This window comes from Motacilla alba, chromosome 2, assembly GCF_015832195.1.
Source record: "Motacilla alba alba isolate MOTALB_02 chromosome 2, Motacilla_alba_V1.0_pri, whole genome shotgun sequence".
Classification (NCBI taxonomy): Eukaryota; Metazoa; Chordata; class Aves; order Passeriformes; family Motacillidae; genus Motacilla; species Motacilla alba.
Window position 1 is genome coordinate 43,525,530 of NC_052017.1, and position 21,493 is coordinate 43,547,022.

At 43.1% G+C, this 21,493-nt stretch overlaps 1 protein-coding gene across 2 annotated transcripts; it reads left to right on the top strand.

The window, feature by feature from the left end:
- The first annotated feature begins 518 nt into the window (after positions 1-518).
- Positions 519-21,209, top strand: BFSP2 (beaded filament structural protein 2). Of its 2 annotated transcripts, none has more exons than XM_038125338.1 (7): positions 519-1,157; positions 8,407-8,489; positions 10,361-10,517; positions 14,000-14,167; positions 19,271-19,402; positions 19,940-20,160; positions 20,965-21,202. In XM_038125338.1, exons 1-7 carry the CDS (start codon positions 702-704, stop codon positions 20,966-20,968), a joined length of 1,221 nt encoding a protein of 406 aa, XP_037981266.1. In that variant the 5' UTR covers positions 519-701; the 3' UTR covers positions 20,969-21,202. The 2 variants fall into 2 exon arrangements, with proteins under 2 accessions (XP_037981266.1, XP_037981274.1); XM_038125346.1 differs by having other exon boundaries at positions 566-1,157; positions 14,006-14,167; positions 20,965-21,209.
- Positions 21,210-21,493: the final 284 nt, after the last annotated feature.

Sequence of the window (21,493 nt, forward strand, 5' to 3'; positions counted from 1 at the left end):
AACCAACAAAGTGCAATTGATTATGTGAAGTTAAACTGACTGAGAAGGGGTGGACATGAGGATGTCCCTATAAAATCTGCTGGGATTGTGTCAATATGCCTTGGGTGGGTGGTGAAGCCAAATTGCAGAAAAACCCAGAAGCTGCAGCAGACACAGGGGAGCATTTGATGCTCTGCAGTGGCAAAAGGCTGGCTTGGCTCTGCTCAGCTGTGGCCCAGATAACTCTACAGAGGTTTGGGTTTTGCTAAGTTAGGAAATGTCTTGCTGACCTAGACTATGTCTGGAGCAAGCGCTGGTGTGAGAAGCAGATGCATTTGTAGTATATAACTGGATACCTGTGGCTATAAGGGTAGGAAATCATCCGGGTGTCAGCGTAGAAAACACTGCTGGTATTTTAACACGTACATTGTACTGAATCCCCGTCCCGCTGTCCCCGTAAACACCATTGTGCTTTTCATCTGCCACATTTGCAGCAGCAGCAGCAGGGAGATTTCCCCTGAAATGGGACTGCTGACCCAGCAGCCGCCCGGACAATGTGACGGGTGCTCCCGGGCGGCACAAAGCCCCCCTTCCAGAAAGCCGTCGCACAAAGCCGAAATCCCAGGCGAGCCCCAACCTGCTGGGCTCGGCACATCCCTCCCGCCAGTGCGGGGCCAGGCGGCCGGGCTGAGCGGCGGTGCTCGGCAGGCCGGAGCGACAACATGCCCTTGCCGAGGCGCCGGTCGTCCTTCCTGGGGCAGCAGCCCTCGACCTCCACGGCGGAGAGCTCGGGGCCGCCCGGCCGCCGGGTGAGCGTCGGAGGCGGAGGGAGCCTGTCGAGACCCCCCGGCGTCTACGTGGGCACCGTTCCCACCGGCGGCGTGAGCAGCCTGGGCACCCGAGTGTCCCGTAGAGCCCTGGGCATCAGCAGCGTCTTCCTGCAGGGTCTCCGCAGCTCCGCCGCCGCCGTGCCCCTGGCCCCGGGGCTGGATAAGGGCAGGGGTCTCTCCTACGAAAGCCTGAATGGCTGCTTGGTGGAGTACATCGAGAAGGTGCGAGCTCTCGAGCAGGTCAACCAGGAGCTGGAGGAGCACATCAGAGTCTACCTGGACAAGAAGGCGGCCAGCGTGAGCAGCTGGGGAGCGCTGCGGGAGAACTGGGAGGCGATCTACCACCAGGTGAGCGCCGCAGCGCCGCCGGCAGAGCGGGAGGGAGCGGCGAGGGTCATTAGCAGCTCCGGGCGGCCAGGGACGAGCCTGCTCATGAATGCCGTCTGATTTCAAGGCGAGGAGCCCTAGACGGAGGGTTTTAAATCTATCTTCATGATAATTAGCATTATTATGCCTATTAAGCGGGAGAATTGCCTCAGGCATCGTGCGCGTGGGAGCGATTGAAATGCACCCCAAGGCGCCGAAGTCTGCGCTGATTAGAACGGGTGGGGGGTTTCCCCCCTTTTTTTTTCCTTATTTTAAGTCTGTAATTATTACACTGAGTATCAAAATTATTGAAAGAAACCTGCTAAGATTGAATTAGGTTATCTCTCAACATGGTATTACAAGCACGTTGTGGGTTTGCGTTTTTTTTAATCAGCAATTCAGATTTTTACTTTATTCCCTTGTTGGCTTAATAACATTTTCAAAAGCTCTATTTATTTAAAAATAATTACATGGCTACAAATGAGTGACTCCCTCCCTTTCCTTTGCCATCACCCCACCATCCCTTACTCCCACCTTCTCCATACAGCGAAAATGTTTATTGTGGGGGTGCGAAATAGTGTCTGTAGTGAACTCGCTGGCAATAAAGATTTCCTTTTGCTGGCCAGTAAAGCCTTGCAGGCAGATGTCCTGCTTGCAGCAGACACAGGGCTCTGTCTGCTGCGGTCTTGGTGCACCACACAAGCCTGGCTTCCCGGCTCCCAGCCAGTGGGAGCAGACAGGATTCCAAAGACCTGGAGTCTGGCATCTCGCAGCAGCACCTCTTCCCAGCAGCACTTGTGCAGGCACAGAAAATGCCATCACTGGGTCTTCAGAAAGCCTGAAAGCCAACTTTAAGTCGCCTGGGACAATTGTGTGTTTTAACTTGGGCTGGCCAGTTTTACTTTGCACTGTAGGGCAGGTGTTCTCCCAGAAGGCTACAAACGTTGCTTGAACCCCGAACATGTTGGCATCAGCTGTTGTGCAAAGATCGTGTCAGCAGAAACACCCAGTCAAGCACCAGCTTTTAAAGTTGCTACCTTTTAGTATTGACGTGATGCTTCCTGAAGGGAGCAGCTGCTGAAGTAAAGGAGCGCTCTGAATCAGGGGTACAAAAAGCCATTTCCTTGAACCTGTTATCTCACTGGGAATAACAGGTTTGATAGGGGACAGGGAGTTAATCCTTTCCAGCCTCCACCCGATGTTCTCCAGACCAGTGTCATATTTCCTTCACCTGTAAATCCTACCAGGATTTATGGTTAAGCCCAAAAATGCGGGATCATAGGAAGGCACCATTTAGGAAAGACTGCTTGATTTTTCATTATATAAACCCCCAACATTGCAGTGCAGATGAACCAGCAAATGTAATAATTTTTCATCCAAATTGCTTTCCTTTCAACCTTCCTTTGTAGTTATCCTTTCCTCTACCTCTTTTTCATGAATGAATAAGAGCATCTCATAATGAAGTCTAGCCTGAATATCAGGCTCTTCCTATATGAAAATCAGAAAAATAAAGCCATGTAGTAATAGCATTTGTGAGTATCACAGAAAAGAAGAGAAAAAGATTAGCATCATCCGTATCTATTTAACTATCAAAACACATCAGAGAACACATAAAATCTTCTGAATTGCTTCAATTAAATCAATAAAAGAGGCACCACTTAGTGGGTTTTGTCTTTCACGGATGTGATCCAAGCTGTTACGCTCAATTCTGATTAATAGATTTATTTGCTTTTTTTATTAAGCATTTAACCAAAAATGAAAGTAGGACCCTATCCAGCCCAAACACCAATTAGCTCATTCGTCCTGGAGCTAAGTGGTAAAATTATGCCAGCATCAACATCAAACCCACCATGTTTATTAAAATAATGTCAAAATCAGTTGCTGCAGAAACAGCTGAAATCACATGAAGTCAGAACCCTCCTGCCACAACACATCCCAAACAGAAAAGGAAAAGGCATTCAGGAGCAAGGTGTAGCAGAAATGAGAGACACCTGGCAGATACAATCCTAAATGTAATTTTTGGAAATATATTCAGATTTTCTGCAGATGTCCACATCCACCTTGATTTCTTTAAAAGTGGTATACCCCATTTTCAGCTTCTTGTAAAATCTGAGCACTCATTTTAATTCCCAGCCGGGCCCATGGGTTAGGCAGGGAGAAATGCTCGGCAGCCGTAAAACCCCTCAGTGCCATTTGCATAAAGCAGCTATGAAAGATTTGGGGGAAAATGCACTTGAGCAGGCCCCTGGATTAGCCCAAGCACTCACAATAGGAACAGTTTTTGAACAAGAAACAGCAAAGGAAAATACACAATTTGGTGGTGGGGGGGGGGGGGTGTTAGTCTAAGCAGGAGCCCTTTCCTCTTGCCCTGCTAATGAGAAGACAAGGACAGGGCCACAAAGGACTCTCCTGGTCTCAAAATCACAGATGTGACAGGCCATCTCTGCAGTGACACAGGAGAGACCCCAGCAGACCTGAAGTCCCATTTCCCTCCTGCCCTTCCTGGGATGTGCTCCAGCATCCCAAATTTCTTGTAGTTGCATTGCCAGCAAAAACATCTTGGTGCCAGCATATCTCCCAAACACAGAGCTAAGGGAAAAAAGGAGTCAGCGAGTGACTCAGAGGGTGTGTGTGAGCACAGGGTCCCTCGGGAAAAACCACTCGTGTTTCCTTGCAATCGTCAGAGCTGTGGCTGCAGCGGGGGATCACTGGTGGGAGCTGAATGATGGAAAGCCACTATCCATCTCACAGGGTTAATTACCCGCTTGGGCAGCTGGCTTTTAGCAGAGCAGGTGGACACAGACTAATTGGGACAAAGCGTGAGGATTTTTGCAGGAAAATAGGGAAATGAGAAATCCTTGCCAAGAGGAATTCATTTGACAGAATTACAATTTCATGACAGAAATATAAATTTTACCCTGTGCATACTCTTCTCCTCCAGGCTTCATCCTGGTCTTCTTGTGGAAAATTCTAATCAAATGTGTCTCTTCTGCAGAATAGGAGACTGTTTGCAATGGCAATTCCTTCCCAGGGAACAGGGCAGCACCTGGCAGAAGTGGATGCTTGAAACAATCTGAGTGAGTTTACAGAGAGAAGAGGGTAGCTCTGCCTCCATGACTGCTCAATTACAGCTGCATGGGAGACACAGAGATTTATTTTGTCTATGAGATGACACATAGTGCAGTTCAGATCACAGGAGTAAACGCATAAGCAAAAGAAGGAATCAACATCCTGGACCCATTTTATCACTGCTGCGACTGATCATAACATCCTGTGCATGGTTGGGAGCATTTGAAAGCCCTCCAGAGTTTTCCTATGGAGCTACTTTTATTTGCACTTGGCCTTTCTATCATTTTAAGTGAATATTAAGCCCGGAGAATATGCAGGTTCAACAGCCTGAGGAATTGCCACATTTGGACTCACACCCACTAATTTATTTGCTGCAGGGTCAGAAGAGCCTCTGAGTGTTACTTGTGACATGCTCTAGCACAACACAGTGCGTGATCAGTGTCTGTAAATGGGTGAAACAGCACTCTGCTACTCATCTAAGGGTACAATAAACTCCCACAAAACGGCACAAAGCTTGATCAACTGCCCTACAGAGGATGGCAGTGAATTAGTTTTAATCATGTTCTCCCAGCCACCTCCAACAGCATAAATTTGGAGTGCCTTCACAGGCAGCTGTGAGGGGGTGTGAGGTTTTCTCCTTGTGCTTAGGCAACATTATAGTTTTACAGATCATTTCTTGAAGAGGTATCTCCTGCTTTGAGGACCAGGCATTCTTTGATGCAGTCCTGTGTACTTGTAAAATATTTGATGTGTACATGAAGTAGAATTTCCCTGGATGCAGCAGGAATCAGGAAAGGAGGCATCAATCTCAGCCTCTCTCCAGGTATTACCTTTCCTGAGGCTATGCAACAAATGCTGCCCTTGCTGCCTTTGAGGTTTCCTCCTTCAGGCTCTGAGAAAGGGTTCAACATGGAAAGCATGACCAAGACCATTAGGAGTTGATTGCTTGGCAGAGGGCTGCAGGCTTTTAACCTGATTTTAGCTGTGAATTAAAACACGTTGGAGGCAATGGTCTGGTATCAACTATTTCCTCGTGTGCGTGGAAGGAAAGACAAGATCGACATCTTCAGATCTTTCCCCATGGAGGCGTTTGCTTTACTGAAGTGAACTTAAAAGCCAGAGAAGTTTTCATTACATGAATAATTAAACCATGAGATTCATTATCACAGGCCACACCTGAGGTCATGAATTTAGTAGCAGTTAGAAAAGATTTCAACTTTTGTAAGAACAGCAAAAGTATACAAAGCTATAGATAAAGCACAGCTAAGAATTTGAAGGGTATAGTAAATCTTGCCATGCCAAGCTTGGCCAAATCTCTGTTAAAAATCAGAAGTTGCTAGTCACCAGGGATAAGGAGTAAATTCTCCCTTTGTCAGTACTCTTCAGTCTGGCATCTGCCCACTCCCTTGAAGCAGCTGTTTAATGCTTGATGCCAGTTTTAACCCACTAAATGGGCCAGTGTGTCAATGCAGATTTTTATGCGACTTTTCTTCCAAAAAATTAATATTGCATTTTCATGTCCGTAAAATCACAATGAAATCAAAGAAAATGGTTGCTGCTTTGTAGTTAAGATGTTTAATACCATGAATATTCACTGTTAATTCAAGAGCCAGAAAAAAATCGTGATCAAAAGGTGAATGTGTATCACAGAACTAAGTGTTGAAAGGCAATGTGTGACTGAAAGGAGCTATTGTTAGTAATAATATTTGCATATTTTTAACTCTTCCCATTTTGGCTGTTTGAATGTGTATCAGTGATTTAAGCCTCCCAGAAGCTCTGTGAGGCAGGACAGCACTGCCTTCTGCTTTACAAGCAGAGGAGGCAATGTCTAAGTGCTTGCAGCATTGCAAGGCCTCTCATTCCCAATGGACACAAAGAAGGGTGTTTCCGAAACTGCTGCATCATGTGTTTTAGTATACGTGTCAGCAAAGTGGCTACAAATCTGTCTCAGTAATGCTGTGTGTTTGCATCCAGCTGTTGATTAATAGGAGAATTAAATCAAACAAAAGAGCCCCTAGATGGAAGACTTAGATCCCTTCTTCTGGAGCCTAGGAAAGAGTTTTCACAGCTCATGCAAATCAGAGGGAACCAAAATTTCAGAGCTTGCGTCAAAGAGGTCCCTCTACTTCTGTGCTGACTAAATGCCAATTTCCCATCCTTCAGGAGAAACTCAGGTGTCCTGCTGCAAGGGAACCTGAGGACAGAAGAGCAGCATGTCCCCAAAGCCCCAGCTCTGCTCAGCTGCTCCGAAATGCCACAGATGGACAACCCAGGGTTTGGAGAGTTAGGATAGTGCTGGTAAAGTAGGGCTGCAAAAAGTTCAGGGAGAAGGAAATAAGAGGTTGAACCATGAAGAGCAGGCAGTTCTGTGTGCAAATGAGCACAGAGAACTCTTCTGTACTTGTGCGCTGCACAACAAGGCTGGCTGGTGTGTGGTGAGGGACCAACTCTTTGCCCACACCTGTGGCTTTCGTGACATCTCTGAGTCCTGTGCTTTTGCTGCACTCCCCAGTTTTCCGAATTGGGGTGCTTTTTTTCACCTCAAGTGGCAGTATTTACAGAATCTCTCTCCTCTGTCCAAATGCTTTTTTCATGAAATGTGTCTGAGATGGCCTATCCCTCTATCATATTGTTGTAATTGGACAAGAAATCCCAAGTTATTGAAGAAAAATATGTTCCACATGCAATGGTGGGAAACAAGCTCCAGCCTCAACCACCTTCCCTGTTTTTTCCTAACAGTAGATGAGAATTAAGAAAATCACTTTTTAAACTCCTGTTCCTCATCAGATTGAAAAGATGTACAGTGCTTTTAACTTCCTGATACATTATGGACAGAATGGATAGTGAAGAACAGGTTATTTCTCCACATTTCTCCTTATCAAATGCCTTCAGGTATTGCATATTTGCTGGTCCAAACATTTGTAATACATTTGGAGCCACTCTCCATGAGGGTAAATGTTAATTACCACCTAGAAATGTTTCAGCCTTGCATGCCCACCTCACCCCATCACCAAGCAGCCTCAGGGCAGGTGGGAACATAGGGCAACAATCCCACTTGAGATCCACTTGTCTGGATGCAGCCTTGATGTTTCCACATAGCATGGTGAGTTTCACCTTGGAGGAGCAGAATGCTTTGGGTGATTCGCAATCTTAGTTACCGACTTAATTGCCTAGGGAAAAGATTTTTCTACTTCAAGAACTCTCCTGGCCAGCTTAAAAGTCTGATCTTATTCATGAGGTGATTTAGTTTTAACTGCAAATCTTCATGGGTGTCTCCTGAGAAAGACCAAAGAAATGTTCAGTTCAGCTCTTCCAGAGTGACAGCATGGATCATGGGGTGACTGGAGCTCCTAGACACTTTCTTGCAGAGGTGATCACTCTAAGCCTGGTACTGAATTCTGCATGGTCACAGCTCAGTGCACGTGTGACTCCAGGGCAGGCAATGGTCTTTTTTCCCTTTTTATCATTTTATATAACCTTCCTGAATCACAACAAGCTGCTAAGTCACAAGCCTTTCAGGTTTACTTGCCCCTCAAGTACCTCTTGGACGTTAGAGATACACCCCAGAGCCATAGCAATGATGCCACAGTCTGATTTGCACGATCTTTCCAATCAGTGTAATAATCTTTGAAGGCTTCTCAGGTCTCATATCTATCGCAAGAGCCTAGAGGATCCCATAGGAGAAGGAAAACGACGCTCTGGGAGCTGAGGAGGGCTCGCAGGCGGCATGAGCAACAAGTATTCCGTGACTCCCTGAGGAGGACGACCCTGAAGAGGACTGCTAATATGGGAAGTAGAATAGGAACTGCATAAGTGCTGCTTAAATTGTATCTAGAAAGTATAAGTGGGACTTAAGTGATGAAAATACCTTGAGCACAGCAATGAATTTTACCCCTTGCAAAGAGCTGGTGATCAGAATAAATGTATTGCTACAAGAAGATGAGGGCTTAGGAGGAATGAGCAGTTTGATGACAAATTACAGCCTATTTGCCAAGAATTTGTGAACTCTTATGTACAAAAATAATTGATTAAGTTATCTGGAATGAGTCACTTGAACAGCCTTAGGAGGAAGAATTATTTTCAGAATCAAAGCTGTACATCTGCTTAAGACACATGTGTTGAAGCTGTTCATTGCTTGAGCTCTGTTGTATCTTTCTTCTAGGTGGGTGAAGCAGTCCTTGAAAATGCTCGTCTTATGCTGCACACCGAGAATATTCAAGCCTGTGCTGAAGATTTTAAAGACAGGTAGTCCTGTGGTGGCAACCAGATGGCCACTTTCTTTAACCTTTGCCTTCGTGAACGCTTAATTTGTTTGGGTGTAATGCTAGGGAGTAGAATGGCTTGTTTTTTAAGTTGCATATTCATATTCAACACCCTGATTTGGGAGAAAAATAATGATGGTGCTAACATTATTTTGGAAGATTTTGAAGATTCATAGTAACAAAAATGTGCACAAGCACAAGCAAAATGACCAAAGCTAGTCTTAACAGACATTGGTCTCTCACTGAGAGGCCAGTATTCATTCAAAATTTAGTTGGCATTTTATAAAGGCGAAATTCCATGTGCTTTTTAGTTGTATTTTTAGTACTTCAGTGCCAAAGCAAGTGGTTTTGGAAGTAAAAATCAGTCTGCTATAACCGCAAAGCGAAAACTGCACCACTACAGACATGAGTGGAAATCTTAGACAAGAAAACAGAAATGGCCTGTGCTAATTTTACTTTTCTTTACTGAGAAAAAGAGAAGATTTTAAACACTGGCAAACTACTTTTTTATTGTCTTTCTGTTTGAAAAGCATGATAGTCATGTGTATGAGTGCATGAAACTCTTTAGATTTTACTCTGGAGTTGTGATCCTTCTGGCTTTTTATATTCATAAGGGTCTCATTAATTTACAAATAGCTTTTTACAAGTTCTAACACAAAAACCACACTTCAAAATAATTGATTTTTATCTCCTATTTTTTTTATCATCCCTTAAACTTCTTTTTTTCTCTCTCTGGCATTATTTTATTTAATCATAAAACCAAAATGTGTTAATCATTCTTAATTTTGCCTTTTATTTCAGAAAGGTACAACTCTGAGATACTCATTTGGCTTTACATCCAGCAAGCTACACTCATATTTTGTGTAGTTTTAAAAAAGTACTTTTTAGAAGGGTCAGCTGACTTGGACAAGCAGTCTACATAACAAAAACAATGTTGAATCAATCTACTGCATTGTGAAAGCTCCTGAGATCAACTGCCATTCTCCCAGGCTTTAAATTCCCAGCAATGAAGGTGGTTATCAAGGAGCAAGGTGTTTACGAAGCAGGTTCCCAACTAACGTGCCAGCCCCTCCAGGTCCCCAGGCTGGACAGGTTTGGCACAAATGTCTCCCACCCAAGGAGATTCACAATGCAATCCACATTGTCAATGGATTTTCCAAAGCCTAAACCAAAAAGTTACAAACAAGAGCAATGCAGCAAGCAGTGCTCTGCAACAGAAAGTGCTTGCCAAAATTTCCCTACCATTATGGCCATGGTTTGGAAATGAGCTATTTGTTCCAACAGCAATTCTAGCTGACAAACCAACCATAGAAATTTCCTCTTTATTTTGATACTACTGGGATTTGGTCTTAGGGATGGGCCAGGACCCTGGAACATAGGCCAGACTTCCATCAGCATGTCTGTTAGTGAAGTAATGCTTGATGTTTTTTCTTAAACCATTGCTCTAAAAGGTTTTTATGTAGACAAGTGAGCTGGTATTCTCATTTTACAGCCAAGACAACTGAGAAAAAAGCCACCCATGGTGATACTATAGATAAAGATCAGATCTAGCAAGAAACCATAACCCTCTCCATGCTTTTTCTGGAATCCTATCAGGTTGATAACCACCATAGCACATATGCTAACTTGGCCTGTTTTCTTACACTCTGAATTAATGACAGGGCACTTCAGGCAGTTCACTTCAAGTACAAAGAGATAAGGTGAGAGCAAAGTATACTGTCTGTGTTTCTGTGCCTCTGTCTGGGACACATTTGCTAACTAGCAGAAATAGTATCATTCAGGAAAAAAAGACAGGTTTTACTTGCTGAGTTCTGCTGTGTTAAAGTTTGGCTTTTATTTTTTTTTCCTCTGTAGGTATGAAAATGAGCAGCCATTCAGAAAGGCAGTGGAAGATGAAATTAATTCCCTATATAAAGTGATTGATGATGCTAATTTAACTAAAATGGATCTGGAGAGTCAGATAGAAAGCATGAAGAAAGAACTAGCTTTGCTGTCAAAGAATCATGAAGAAGTAAGTGCAGACTCAGGATACTGCAAAGGCAATGTGTGCCTGTTTCATCTGGTTGGTATCATACATCTAGTGCAAAGCGAACATTAAAAACTCCACCTGCCATGTCTGGGTGGGGGGGGGACTTTCCTGAAACCTACTCCTATTTCTTCTTTCTCTTTTAACTCAGAGGACTAACCCCTGAGGCATTATCAAATTACTTACATGTTAACCCTTTCTCGTTTGATAAATGTGACATGGAAGAGACACCATCCCTTCATTTCCTGTCAGACACCACGTGATGGTCAAGGGGCTGCACAGTCATGCATGTGGACATCTCAGCAGTGAGATCTGATGGAAGGAGAAAGTGCATGTGCAGGGCATCAGCTCTTGTCCTGCTGCACTAATGTTGAGCATTAACCAGGTTCTTATGAAAATACCCTGCTTGGCTTAGCAAGGCGCTCGGTTCCCAAAACTGAGTCTCTCTTGAGAAGCACAACACTGAAGCAAGTCACAGGGACAGTGGCATGAAGGAGTGGCTCTAAAGAATCATCATCAAAGGTGCTGGCAAAAGCAGGTTTAATATGAGACGTGAAAGTGCAATTTAACTTTCATGGCAAGGTTCCTTTTACTACTTACTATTTAATGAAGCTCACAAAGGAAAATTAGATTTGAATCAATCTAGAATAGTTTACATGAAATCAGCGATGCAGAGGGTAAAGGTGCTAAAGGATAAAGGTTCAGAAGGGTTAGGGGAGGTCTTCCCATTGAGTCATGAGGTTCAGAGTAGACCCCCTTGCTTTCTAAACTCCTGATGGAGATTAGGTGCAGCTGAGCCCAAACTTGACCTCAGACTTGGTCAATATAGGATTTGTCAGCACCTGATCACCGAGTAATTTGACATTTACAAAATGATCCAATAGGGTTTCCTGTAAGCACAGCAGTAACTTAAGTGTAGATCTGGGATGGCAGTATTCATACTATACTCGCTATAGGGTATTTAAACCAATTCCCACACTCACACAAACAGACACGAAGAAGTTGGTACAGAAGTGCCTGTTAAAAATTTCCCTCAAGTTCAGTGCAATACTCAAGTCAGATGCTTCTGCACCTCAACAGGTGAGGGCTGAGCCTTGAGGAGTAGTCAGGATATCCCAGGCCATACCATCAATCAGCGTTTGGCAACAAGTATTGAGTATTGCAAACTTGAGAGCTTGTTAGCTCCAAGAGGTGCCCCAGTCAGAGGGAGATTGCTGCTCAGAGCCCACTGCAGGGCAGATCTCAAAGGGCCTCTCCCAGGACTACTGTTTATAGAGTCCCGAGAAGATTGGCTCCAGTCATTTGTCAATCTCCATCCTGGCTGTAATCCAAGATGGTAATTACTGGAGTTTTCATCAGAAGTTTGGTGACAAAAATATTGTTCCACTTGAGCTATGATTCAGGCAACTAATATTCCAAGTTTATGCTAGGATGGCTGACTTCCCCTTCCTTTGTTAGGCACCAGAAGCTCCTAGGAACAGACAGTGTTTCTGATAAACACAAGGGAAACTTAATTGCCCGGGAGCCATTGATTTATTAAGGGTGAGGTCTATAAAGAATTCCTGAACCCACAGAGAGGCCCCAGTGGGTGGGGTGGCACCACCACAGGCAGGCAGCCAGAAGAGAAGCCCATACTACCCAATTTTGCAATACTTTCCCACTTACTCGCTGCATTCACCAACACTATTTGTATGAAGGTGGTTTACTTCCTTCAGCAGGGATTTCAGGATTGAACACAGCATCTTTATTCATGGGGACTTGAATATGGAGCTGTTACTAATCCCCCATAAGGGAGAGCAAGCAACTGTGCTGGTGCCTCTAAAGATAGAGTTTGAATTGTGATGGCTCATGAAAGCGAGGTACTATCCTACCTTACATTTCTTACCAGTTGTTCTTCCAACCACAAGATTTCAGCAACACTGGCTTGCCAAGATGAGGTTGCATCACCAGCTCCCTACTTGCATCAGTCTAATTCCAGGGCTGGCATTTTGCAGAAAATAACCAGTGGCTTCATTACCAGCGCATGGCAGGAGAAGATTGAAGTTGTTTTAGATATGAGGGTAAAGAGAAAAATTACAGAAATAAAAAAGATCCTCTTTAACCTCCAAGTAATGCAATGACTGTTGTGAAACCAGAAAAGCTGGTGCTGATGCTGTTGTCTGTAACTATGGCACAATGAGAACACCACATTGATCCATCTTGATCCTCATGTAGCCAACAAGGAGCCCTTGCAGAGTCGAAAGATGTTTTTTTCTTTATCTTTTGGGAGTACCTGAGCATTTGCAGAACCACTTCAGCACAGGCCTGGTTTTCCTATGGCAGCAGGACCAGGGGAAGCTGCTTAAGAGAGGTCACAGAATAAAAGCTAGACGCAACTATTGCTGAGCTCTGGCAAAGTAAAGTCCCAAGGACTCTCTTGAACTAATTCAAACCTTTCTTTCCACTAGTGCTCCCACTAGCAAATCCATGCCGAGTCCTTTTGAAGGGTTTGTGAACTTGGAGTGGGCACATTTTGAAGTTTGCATTCTTGCAGGTTCATAATTCACATAATTCCCATGCATTTTTTCCAGTATTGTCACTGTCAGGGGCCATTGCTTACAAATACGATTCCCAGATGCTTTTACACTACCTTCTTTTTTCTTTTTTTTTTCTTTTTTTTTTTTTGTGCCAGTAACACAGATAAACAGGCTGATATAAAAGGATTGCAGTGCCAGACAGTTTAGATACATGTGAAAATCTCATTAATTCTTGAGTTCCTGAACACGATGTACAACTGATGTGCTACCTTTAAGTGTGCAATTCTAAACCTGCTAATTTTCTGCTGGTTACGTGTTGTTGGAGCACTTAAATTTAAAGAAGGAACAGAATGCTGCCACAGAGGAGAATCCTCTTCATCTAACATGCACACGCATAAAACACACACTTGTCTCACACAAGCTGTGAGGCTGTAGAGCTCCTGCTGCTTTGCACATCTTGTATCTTCCAGTAGATGCTGGAAGGCCCATGCTCCTGCATGGTGCAGCAGCAAGAGAAGAGTTTCTGATATCCTGTGAGCTGTTAGTTCCTTGGCCCAAAGTCCACACAGCAGCTTTACTGGCAATGTTTGTAGTGATTTCGGGTCCCAGCTGTGTAGCGTGCATGTCTCAAGCACTGGCTGCTGGAGAAACTTGTCACCATTGAGAGGCTGCTCCAGGCACTGCCTTGGTGCAGGGCTTCAGTCTCCTTCCACCAAGGGGAAAACTCTTCCAGCACCCTAGATCTGCAGGAAGAGACCCCATGCAGAAGCAAGGCAAATCCACATCTGAAAAAGAAACCCTTCGGTGCACTAAATCATTAATGTAGAGATATCTTTTGGGACCAAATTTAATTACTCTTTCTGCATGTGGCACCAAAAGAGCTCTTCCTTGGGCTTCTCTGAAGATACCATTCAATTGTCCAGTTCACTTTCTTTATGTTTGTTATTTTTGTTCAAGGATGTGAAGGTGTTATACAAGCAGCTTGCTGGATCTCAGCTGGAAGAACTTGATGTTCCCCTGGGAAGTGGCCTGGATGACATTCTGGAAAAAATCAGAATCCACTGGGAGAGAGACATTGAAAAGAATCGTGCTGAGACAGGTGCCCTGCTCCGTACTAAGGTCAGCACTCTGTAACCCACTCCAACATCACAGGATATCCAGCAAACACAAAATCTCTCTAATATTCTGCAATATCTTGAAGGGTTGGGTGTTTTTTGGGGTTTTTTTGAAACAGAAAAGATGTTAAAAATCTAAAGTATTTTGGTCCAAGTCCAAAGGAGAATGTGTTTATAAATATAAAGGCTTTCTTGGGATGCACAGAGTTAAACACTGGTGGAAATGGCCCTGCTCATATCGCAGGTATCTGTGGGAGCCTTTCAAAGGCTCTGAAATGTCAGCTAAGGAAAACAAACTTAATCAGTAGATACCTTCTGTATAGGATAAGCCACTGTTATTACTCTTCTTACTAGGGCTGTTCCTCCACTTAATAATTTACAGGGGTCTATAAATAAGAAGGGCAAAACACATTGCCCTCTATACTACAGACTCCTTGGTTTCTCCCTGATATTGTTTCTTCTGGCAGCAGTGGGAAAACTAGATATTAACTTAGAAATGAAAAGTGATGATAATAGCCATTCCCTTTAAATAGGGGTTCTCCTTTCCTGAGGCTGAGACAGCCTTTTAATACAGCTTTTTCTCAGTCATGAAGCATCTTTTATTTTCCAAAGTAAGTATTTTTGCACATCTGAAGCATTAAATTTAGTGGATGATCCTATATGTTAGAAGCCATCTTGTTCTGAACTGGCTCTCAAAGCAGAGCATGACAGAGTAAATCAGGAGAGCAACGAAGATGGTGAAGGGCCTTGAGGGGAACCCTGGTGAGGAGTGGCTGAGGTCACTTGGTTGTTCAGTCTGGAGAGGAGGAGACTGAGAAACCTCAATGCAGTCTGCAACTTCCTTGAGAGGGGAAAAGGAGGGGCAGGCACCGATCTCTTCTCTCTGTTTATCAGTGACAGGGCCCAAGGGAATAGCCTGAAGTTGTGTCAGGGGAGGTTTAGGTTGGATGTTAGAAAAAGGTTCCTCACCCAAAGGGTGGTTGGGCACTGGAACAGGCTCCCCAGGGAAGTGGTCACAGCACCAGCCTGACAGGGCTCAAGAAGCATTTGGACAACGCTCTCAGGCACATGGTGTGACTCTGGGGTATGATCCTGTGCAGAGCCAGGAGTTGGACTTGATGATCCTTGTGAGTTCCTTCTAACTCAGCATATTCTGCAATTCTGTGAAATCATAACTGCAGCAGTGCTGTTGAAATACTTAGCAAAACCATATAAACATATGCCCCCTGTTCCAAGGTAAAGAGCTGCCATGAGAGATGTAGGGGGTATTGAAGGCAAACAGTGAGAAAAAACAATAAAACCAAGAAATATGTTTGTAAACATATGTGCAAGCTCTGAGTTAATTTTCAAAATAAAGAAGAAAAATCCTGTGACAACAGTGATACCAAAATTGCAAGGAAATATACAAGAAGCCAAGCAGAGGGGTTTATCCCAGAGGTCCCATCAAGTTTGTGAGAATGCCAGACTTATTAAGAAAAGTTTTTGTAAAGTTAGTCTGTGGGGCCTGATTTTCAGCTCATACAATCCAAAGCAAGTGAGTGACACAGTAATAAATTACACGAGCCTGGAGTGTGCCTCCATACAAAGCACATACATCCAGGGCATCCTCGGTAGCCTCTTGAGCTTTCCCCAGAATAATCTGTTCCTGACCCACTGCCAGGTTTCTGCAAAATGAGCATCACTCTGATGGCACCAAATTCTTCAGTGCTCCCACTTGCCTGTCCTGCTTCTTCCTCCTCCTCGTCCTCCTGTGCAAAAACACCCTTACAACTTCTTCCTATTTCTTTCATACCTTCAATATCTGGTCTTTTATCTGCTCAGAGATATCATTCGGTGAGAAAATTTACAGCTCCTAGTACACTGCTCTAACACGTCTTTGATACCCAACCCACCCCTCCTCAGCCATCTGAGCCTAAGCTGTTACTAGTTTCAGTTGTTCCTGTTTTGGTTTGGTTTTTTAATGGAACAAAGACACAGAATATCACAGATTTCTGGAATGATCAGTTCTGGATCCGCACAGGTTCTGGTAAGGTATTCCAGGGGCTTTTTTTCCCCACAAATTAAACACAGATGATCTAGTTTTGTGTCCCTTGTCTCCTACAGACACAGATCAATTCAGATTACTACTATGTATGCATATGACAAGAGTTTAAGTTTTATCAACTAAGTTTGTGGTTTTAAATCATCTTTTGTGGTTAAGTTGTATAATTTGGTTATCCACACAATGAAAAACTTGCTGTTGCTCTTTTGTGACATCACAGGAGGGAGAGTAGTTCCCTGCAATCCTTGGCTCTTCATTACCAGTTTTTTCAGTGTCTCTCTGTGAGGTTTTCCTTGGCCCCTAATATTTTAATTTCCTTTTTCTGCACCTACTCTCTGGTGTACCTGCGACCAGCTCAGACCAAGGTGTTTCAAATGATGTCCTAGCACTGAGTTAGCTATGAGGGCAGTATTTTGATATTTTTGTTATTTTCTGACTAATTACCTTGCCTCATTTGCTTTGTCTTGTGTCTAGATTTGCAGTGTTGGCTCGATTTTTCAAGGACATTTGGGCACCAAAACACACCAATTTAAATTCATACCTAATGGGGTTTCACATGGGCCTTTTTTAGATGAGGAACTTCAAAACTCAAGTCCATTGGTTTCACCTGTGCACTTTTTTGTCTGTAGTGGTCAAAATCTTTCCCCAAATTGACACAAGTGATTCAAACCCTTGTAAGACATGCATGCTATTTAATATTTTTCCCTGGAAAGATACTTTACTTACTGATGTGCTGTTCATTCATGTAGTTCGATTCCAAACATCCACCCCTGCTCATTGCTAATCTGTATGATTTTCTGTCATCCATAGATGCTAATCTGTATGGTTTTCTGTCATCCATAAATCTTTCTAATTCATGCTTTATTCCCAACACAGTAGACCTTGAGGCATCAAGCTGTTAAGCTTCTGTCTTAATGGAGCTAGACATTCATTTTCCTCTTCATGTTCTGTCCCTTGAACAGCTGTTGATCCATAGAAAAGTTCTGCCCTGAGCACATAAATAAACAGCTTTCTCTGTTGCCCTCATAAAAGGTTCTGAAAAATCTTGTGAATTATGCCCGTTGTTTCTCCCTTTTTTGCTACTTCGCTAAAACTTTCCCAGAACACTCAAAAGCTTTTCAAAGTAACTTTCTTTCTTTAGACACCACACTGGTCAACTCTGAGTGTTGGTGTTCCATTTCTAATCATTCTTTCATTATCTGGAGCCATGAAAAACAGACTAATGAGGGATCCTGCGCTCATGCACAATGCTTGGCTCGGGAACTGTACAGATGTTTGAAATCCACAGATTCCTAGGAAACTCAAGCACCAACATGATAAAGACTTATAAATATGATTTCACCCTCTCTCTCTGTTAATCCAGTTGTTTGTGGTCACCACATTTATAGCCTTTCCCTTATAGAGCATCTCAGGAATAGGAAAGGAATAGGAAAGTCCCCAGAAAACATGAATTACCTAGTGAAGAGGACACACAGACTACTTCTACACTTCTCCACAGAAGGAGCCCCAAAGCTGAGGCCAAGTGTCATGCCCAGCAGCACCCCACACATGGACACTTGGGGCTGGTAACCCTGTAAGGAGGGTGGGGAAACCTTGTGTGTCCCAAAAGCTTCAGAGCACACTCAGTGTGTGCTCACTTGCTGTGTCATCCTCAGTGCTCAGGACCTGATGCAGCCATCTCCATCTACTCCATCTGCCTGTTCTCTTGTTCACACCACTATGGTCAGGTTCACAGCTTAAGGTAGCTCCTGGAAGGGTTTCAATGCCACCTGTGGTGAGGGCAAGCTGGATTTACAGGTAGCATGTAGCAGGGTAAATGTCAAAGCCAGGCTTCAGGTAATGGGTATATGCTATAAGTATAGATGCAAAGGCACCTTCCCTTCCCTGTGTATCTCTTTAAAAAGAGGAATTCTTCGCCCAAGAAGGTGCAGACTAGTCTCTCAACACAATTTAGGAGACACAATTTGCTGAAGAGTGGCAGGTCCTTGATCACTGGTTCACCAGGAATAGTCAGGTAGAATTATGTCCCTACGAAGCACAAGCCCCAAAAAAGCATTTCCAGAAAACACAGGATCTGTGCAATTTGCTGGAAAGGACAGGTTTGGTGCTTGGATTGAAATTCAGCCCTCTGCAACATAGGTTCTTAAATCTAAATTTCTGTTTGAGACTTAACTGGTATTTAAATGACCTTTTCCCATTGAGGCTATTTCATTCACAATGTGCAAGGTGTGGGCTTCACATGGTAATACCAAAAAAAAATCCCTATTTTTGGTGAATGGTCCTAGATTTTTTAAAATTCAGTATTACTTTTAAAATAAAAGAAAACCAGAGCAGGGTCAAGATGAAATTTCAGAGTGGGATGGAAGTATTTTGCATAGTTTAATTTTAGCATCAACCACAAGAAATGTAGGTTTTGACTGAAGAACTGTATTTTCTAGAGAGCCCAGAGCTTCAGGCTGAAAAACCTTGATCTCAGCCCTTATTAAAAAGTATAGAAATTCTATTTTTACTAAGTTACTTTTTCCTTCATCTATTTTCAAGGAACCTGAACCAAACACATATAAAACCCCCCAAGCCATAAAAGCAGGAAATAGCATAATTAACTTAGGACTTAATTAACAGGAAATTTTTTTTGACCCCTGTGATATGACTTGCTGTCTGACTCATAGAACCTTATGTGCAAAATTAAGGTGTGAGTAGTTCTGAAGACACATAACTTTTTAAGAAATCTTATAGTATGGCTATAAAATGAACAATTACAGCCATGTTTTCTCTTTAGAGATAATTTTAAACATACAAGTATGAATTCTGAACAGCTGTTGTTGCCACGGATAACATAAATATGCTTATATGCATAAGCCATTTTATGGTAAATGCCCAGAAAATATGATAATTTTGACACTAAGAAGTATCCAGAATTATTCAACTGAGGGATTTAATGCACAGGAATCAAACTTAAGAGTCAGAATTGCCACAAACTGTGAAAATATTGCTGTCAGTTTGGTCTGTAAGGAAGCTAAACCATAACTTGTGTAGGTTGTGATGACAGTTGCCTTCTTTCACCAGCAACAGGCTGAGACGACGGCTGCCGTGCGAACCCAGGAGGAAGAGCTGGTGGAGGGCCTCAGAACTGAGTTCCACGAAACTGCCTGCAAAATACAGAGCTTGCAAGCAGAAACTGAATCTTTGAGAACCTTGGTAAGGAATTCTGGGTTTTCAGTGGGTGTATTCTCTGTGAACTCAATGCACCCTTTGAGGGGAACATTCCTGTCTTGGGATGCAGAGTTAAGAATGAATCCCATTTTCCAGCAGGAACTGTTTCTAGAGGTGTCAGACATTTCCAGGCTCCTCTTGATTGAAATGGTGCTCTAAGTGTACCACATTTGACAACCAGGCTCCAAATTTCCATCCTCAGTGTATTTGTAATGAATCTCACCAAGATTGCTTGGTAGTGTAGTACTAGACAATGTGAGGAATATCTGCACCTTGTAAAAGTGCAGATATTCAACTTTTGTAATGATAATTCCTAATACCAAGGTAGCTAAAGAAAGGAAATCTCTCTCTCTCTCTCTCTCTCTCTCTCTCTATATATATATATATATATATATATATAGAGAGAGAGAGAGAGAGAGAGAGAGAGAGAGAGTCAATAGAGATATTGGCCAAACCTGAATAAAAATCATAATGAGAATATGGAAATTGACTGATTTATTGTCTGCTGTCCTGCCCTTGCAGAAGAGGGGTCTGGAGAACTCTTTATATGACGCCAAGCACTGGCACGACATCGAACTGCAGAACTTAGGCTCTGTCATTTCCAAGCTGGAGGCAGAGATGGGAGAAATCAAAGTAGAAACCGAGCAGCAGCAGAGGGATCGTGAAAATCTGCTGACTAGCAAACAACAGCTGGAGAAAGACATTGCTGCATATCACTGCCTCTTGGATGGAGAGCAAAGCAGGTACTTGTCCTTAAAAGGATGGAGAACATGCTCTCTGGGAAGGGGTTGTGAGGTTGCTGGAAGCAGGGGGACTGGGGTGCTTCTCGTGTTTCATAAGGCTGGCTGGGAGATGGTGAGGTTTGGAGAAGCTGCCAAAGGGGGAGAACACACCAAATCCCATCAAACAGAGATTCCTAATGTATTGGAGATGGGTGGTTTCCAGCACTACCACAGAAGGATGTGGTTTGGGAACATGCCATGAGTTTCACTTCTCTGCAGGTTTGAGATGTGACATTAAAAAGCTGCTAGCAGGGGCCACATTAGTGGCTGCAAAGCAGATGCATTGTTGATTCCTGATTTGAATACATTATTCCATCCTTCGTCCTCCCTCAATACAGTCCAAATATTATAGCTGTGATTCTGGAAAACTCCCTGTCTAAGCCTATAAGTTTCCCCTGAAGTCCAAGGACAGAATCTGGACCACTGACTGTACCTTTTGTGAAGAAATGTGGTTCCAACTCTTAAGATTTTTCCTCTGGGAATAACCTGTAAACAGTAACCTGTAAACCTTTACAGTGATTGGGTGGAGTTGCTTGGTTGGGCATTTCTAAGATCCTTAACCACCCTTAGCCATGGGAACCTCTGAAAATCTGATCCACAGATTTTGACTTGCTCTTCTGCTCAGGACAGGGAGAATTTTAAAATAATCAAATCTTGCTGAAGCTAGTGAGATTTCACCAGCTGAACTGAGGATAGGAATTTGTTCAGCAATTTTCCTTTTTGTAGTAGTGACCAATTTTTTTAAATTTTTTTTTTCACTTTCAGCTGATTATGACTCCCAGCCCACAGAAGACCATTGCCATTAAAACAAAAGATGTCACTGCCAATTATGTTCGTGGAAGCTAAAAACTCAACAAAGCAGCCTGCTTTATTCAGTTTGATTCAACAATCAAAGTAGGTTGTAGCTTGAACAACTTTATTAGACCCTCTTCATGTAATTGCTTTGCTTACAGATTTCAATTTACTCATGTTGTTAAAATTATAATAAAAATAAAGAATATCAGGCTTTTGTTTGATTTTTTTATTTCCTTCCAGTATTTTTCATGATAGCTGGAGGGGGTTTGATTAAGAATATCAGCTCTCCATTTCCCACCAAGTAAATTCTTTTTTTTTCACAGTACAAATGTATCAAGACTGAGCTACTCCTTCACTGTGCACACAGCACCCACATGGAAATGATGAGTGTTCTGTTGTGTCACAAGACCACCAGCTCAGTAGTGTGAAATCTTATTCAAATAATGCCGAAGGAGTTTAAGTGCACTGTTAACTCAATATGATTAATTTTGCAACATGT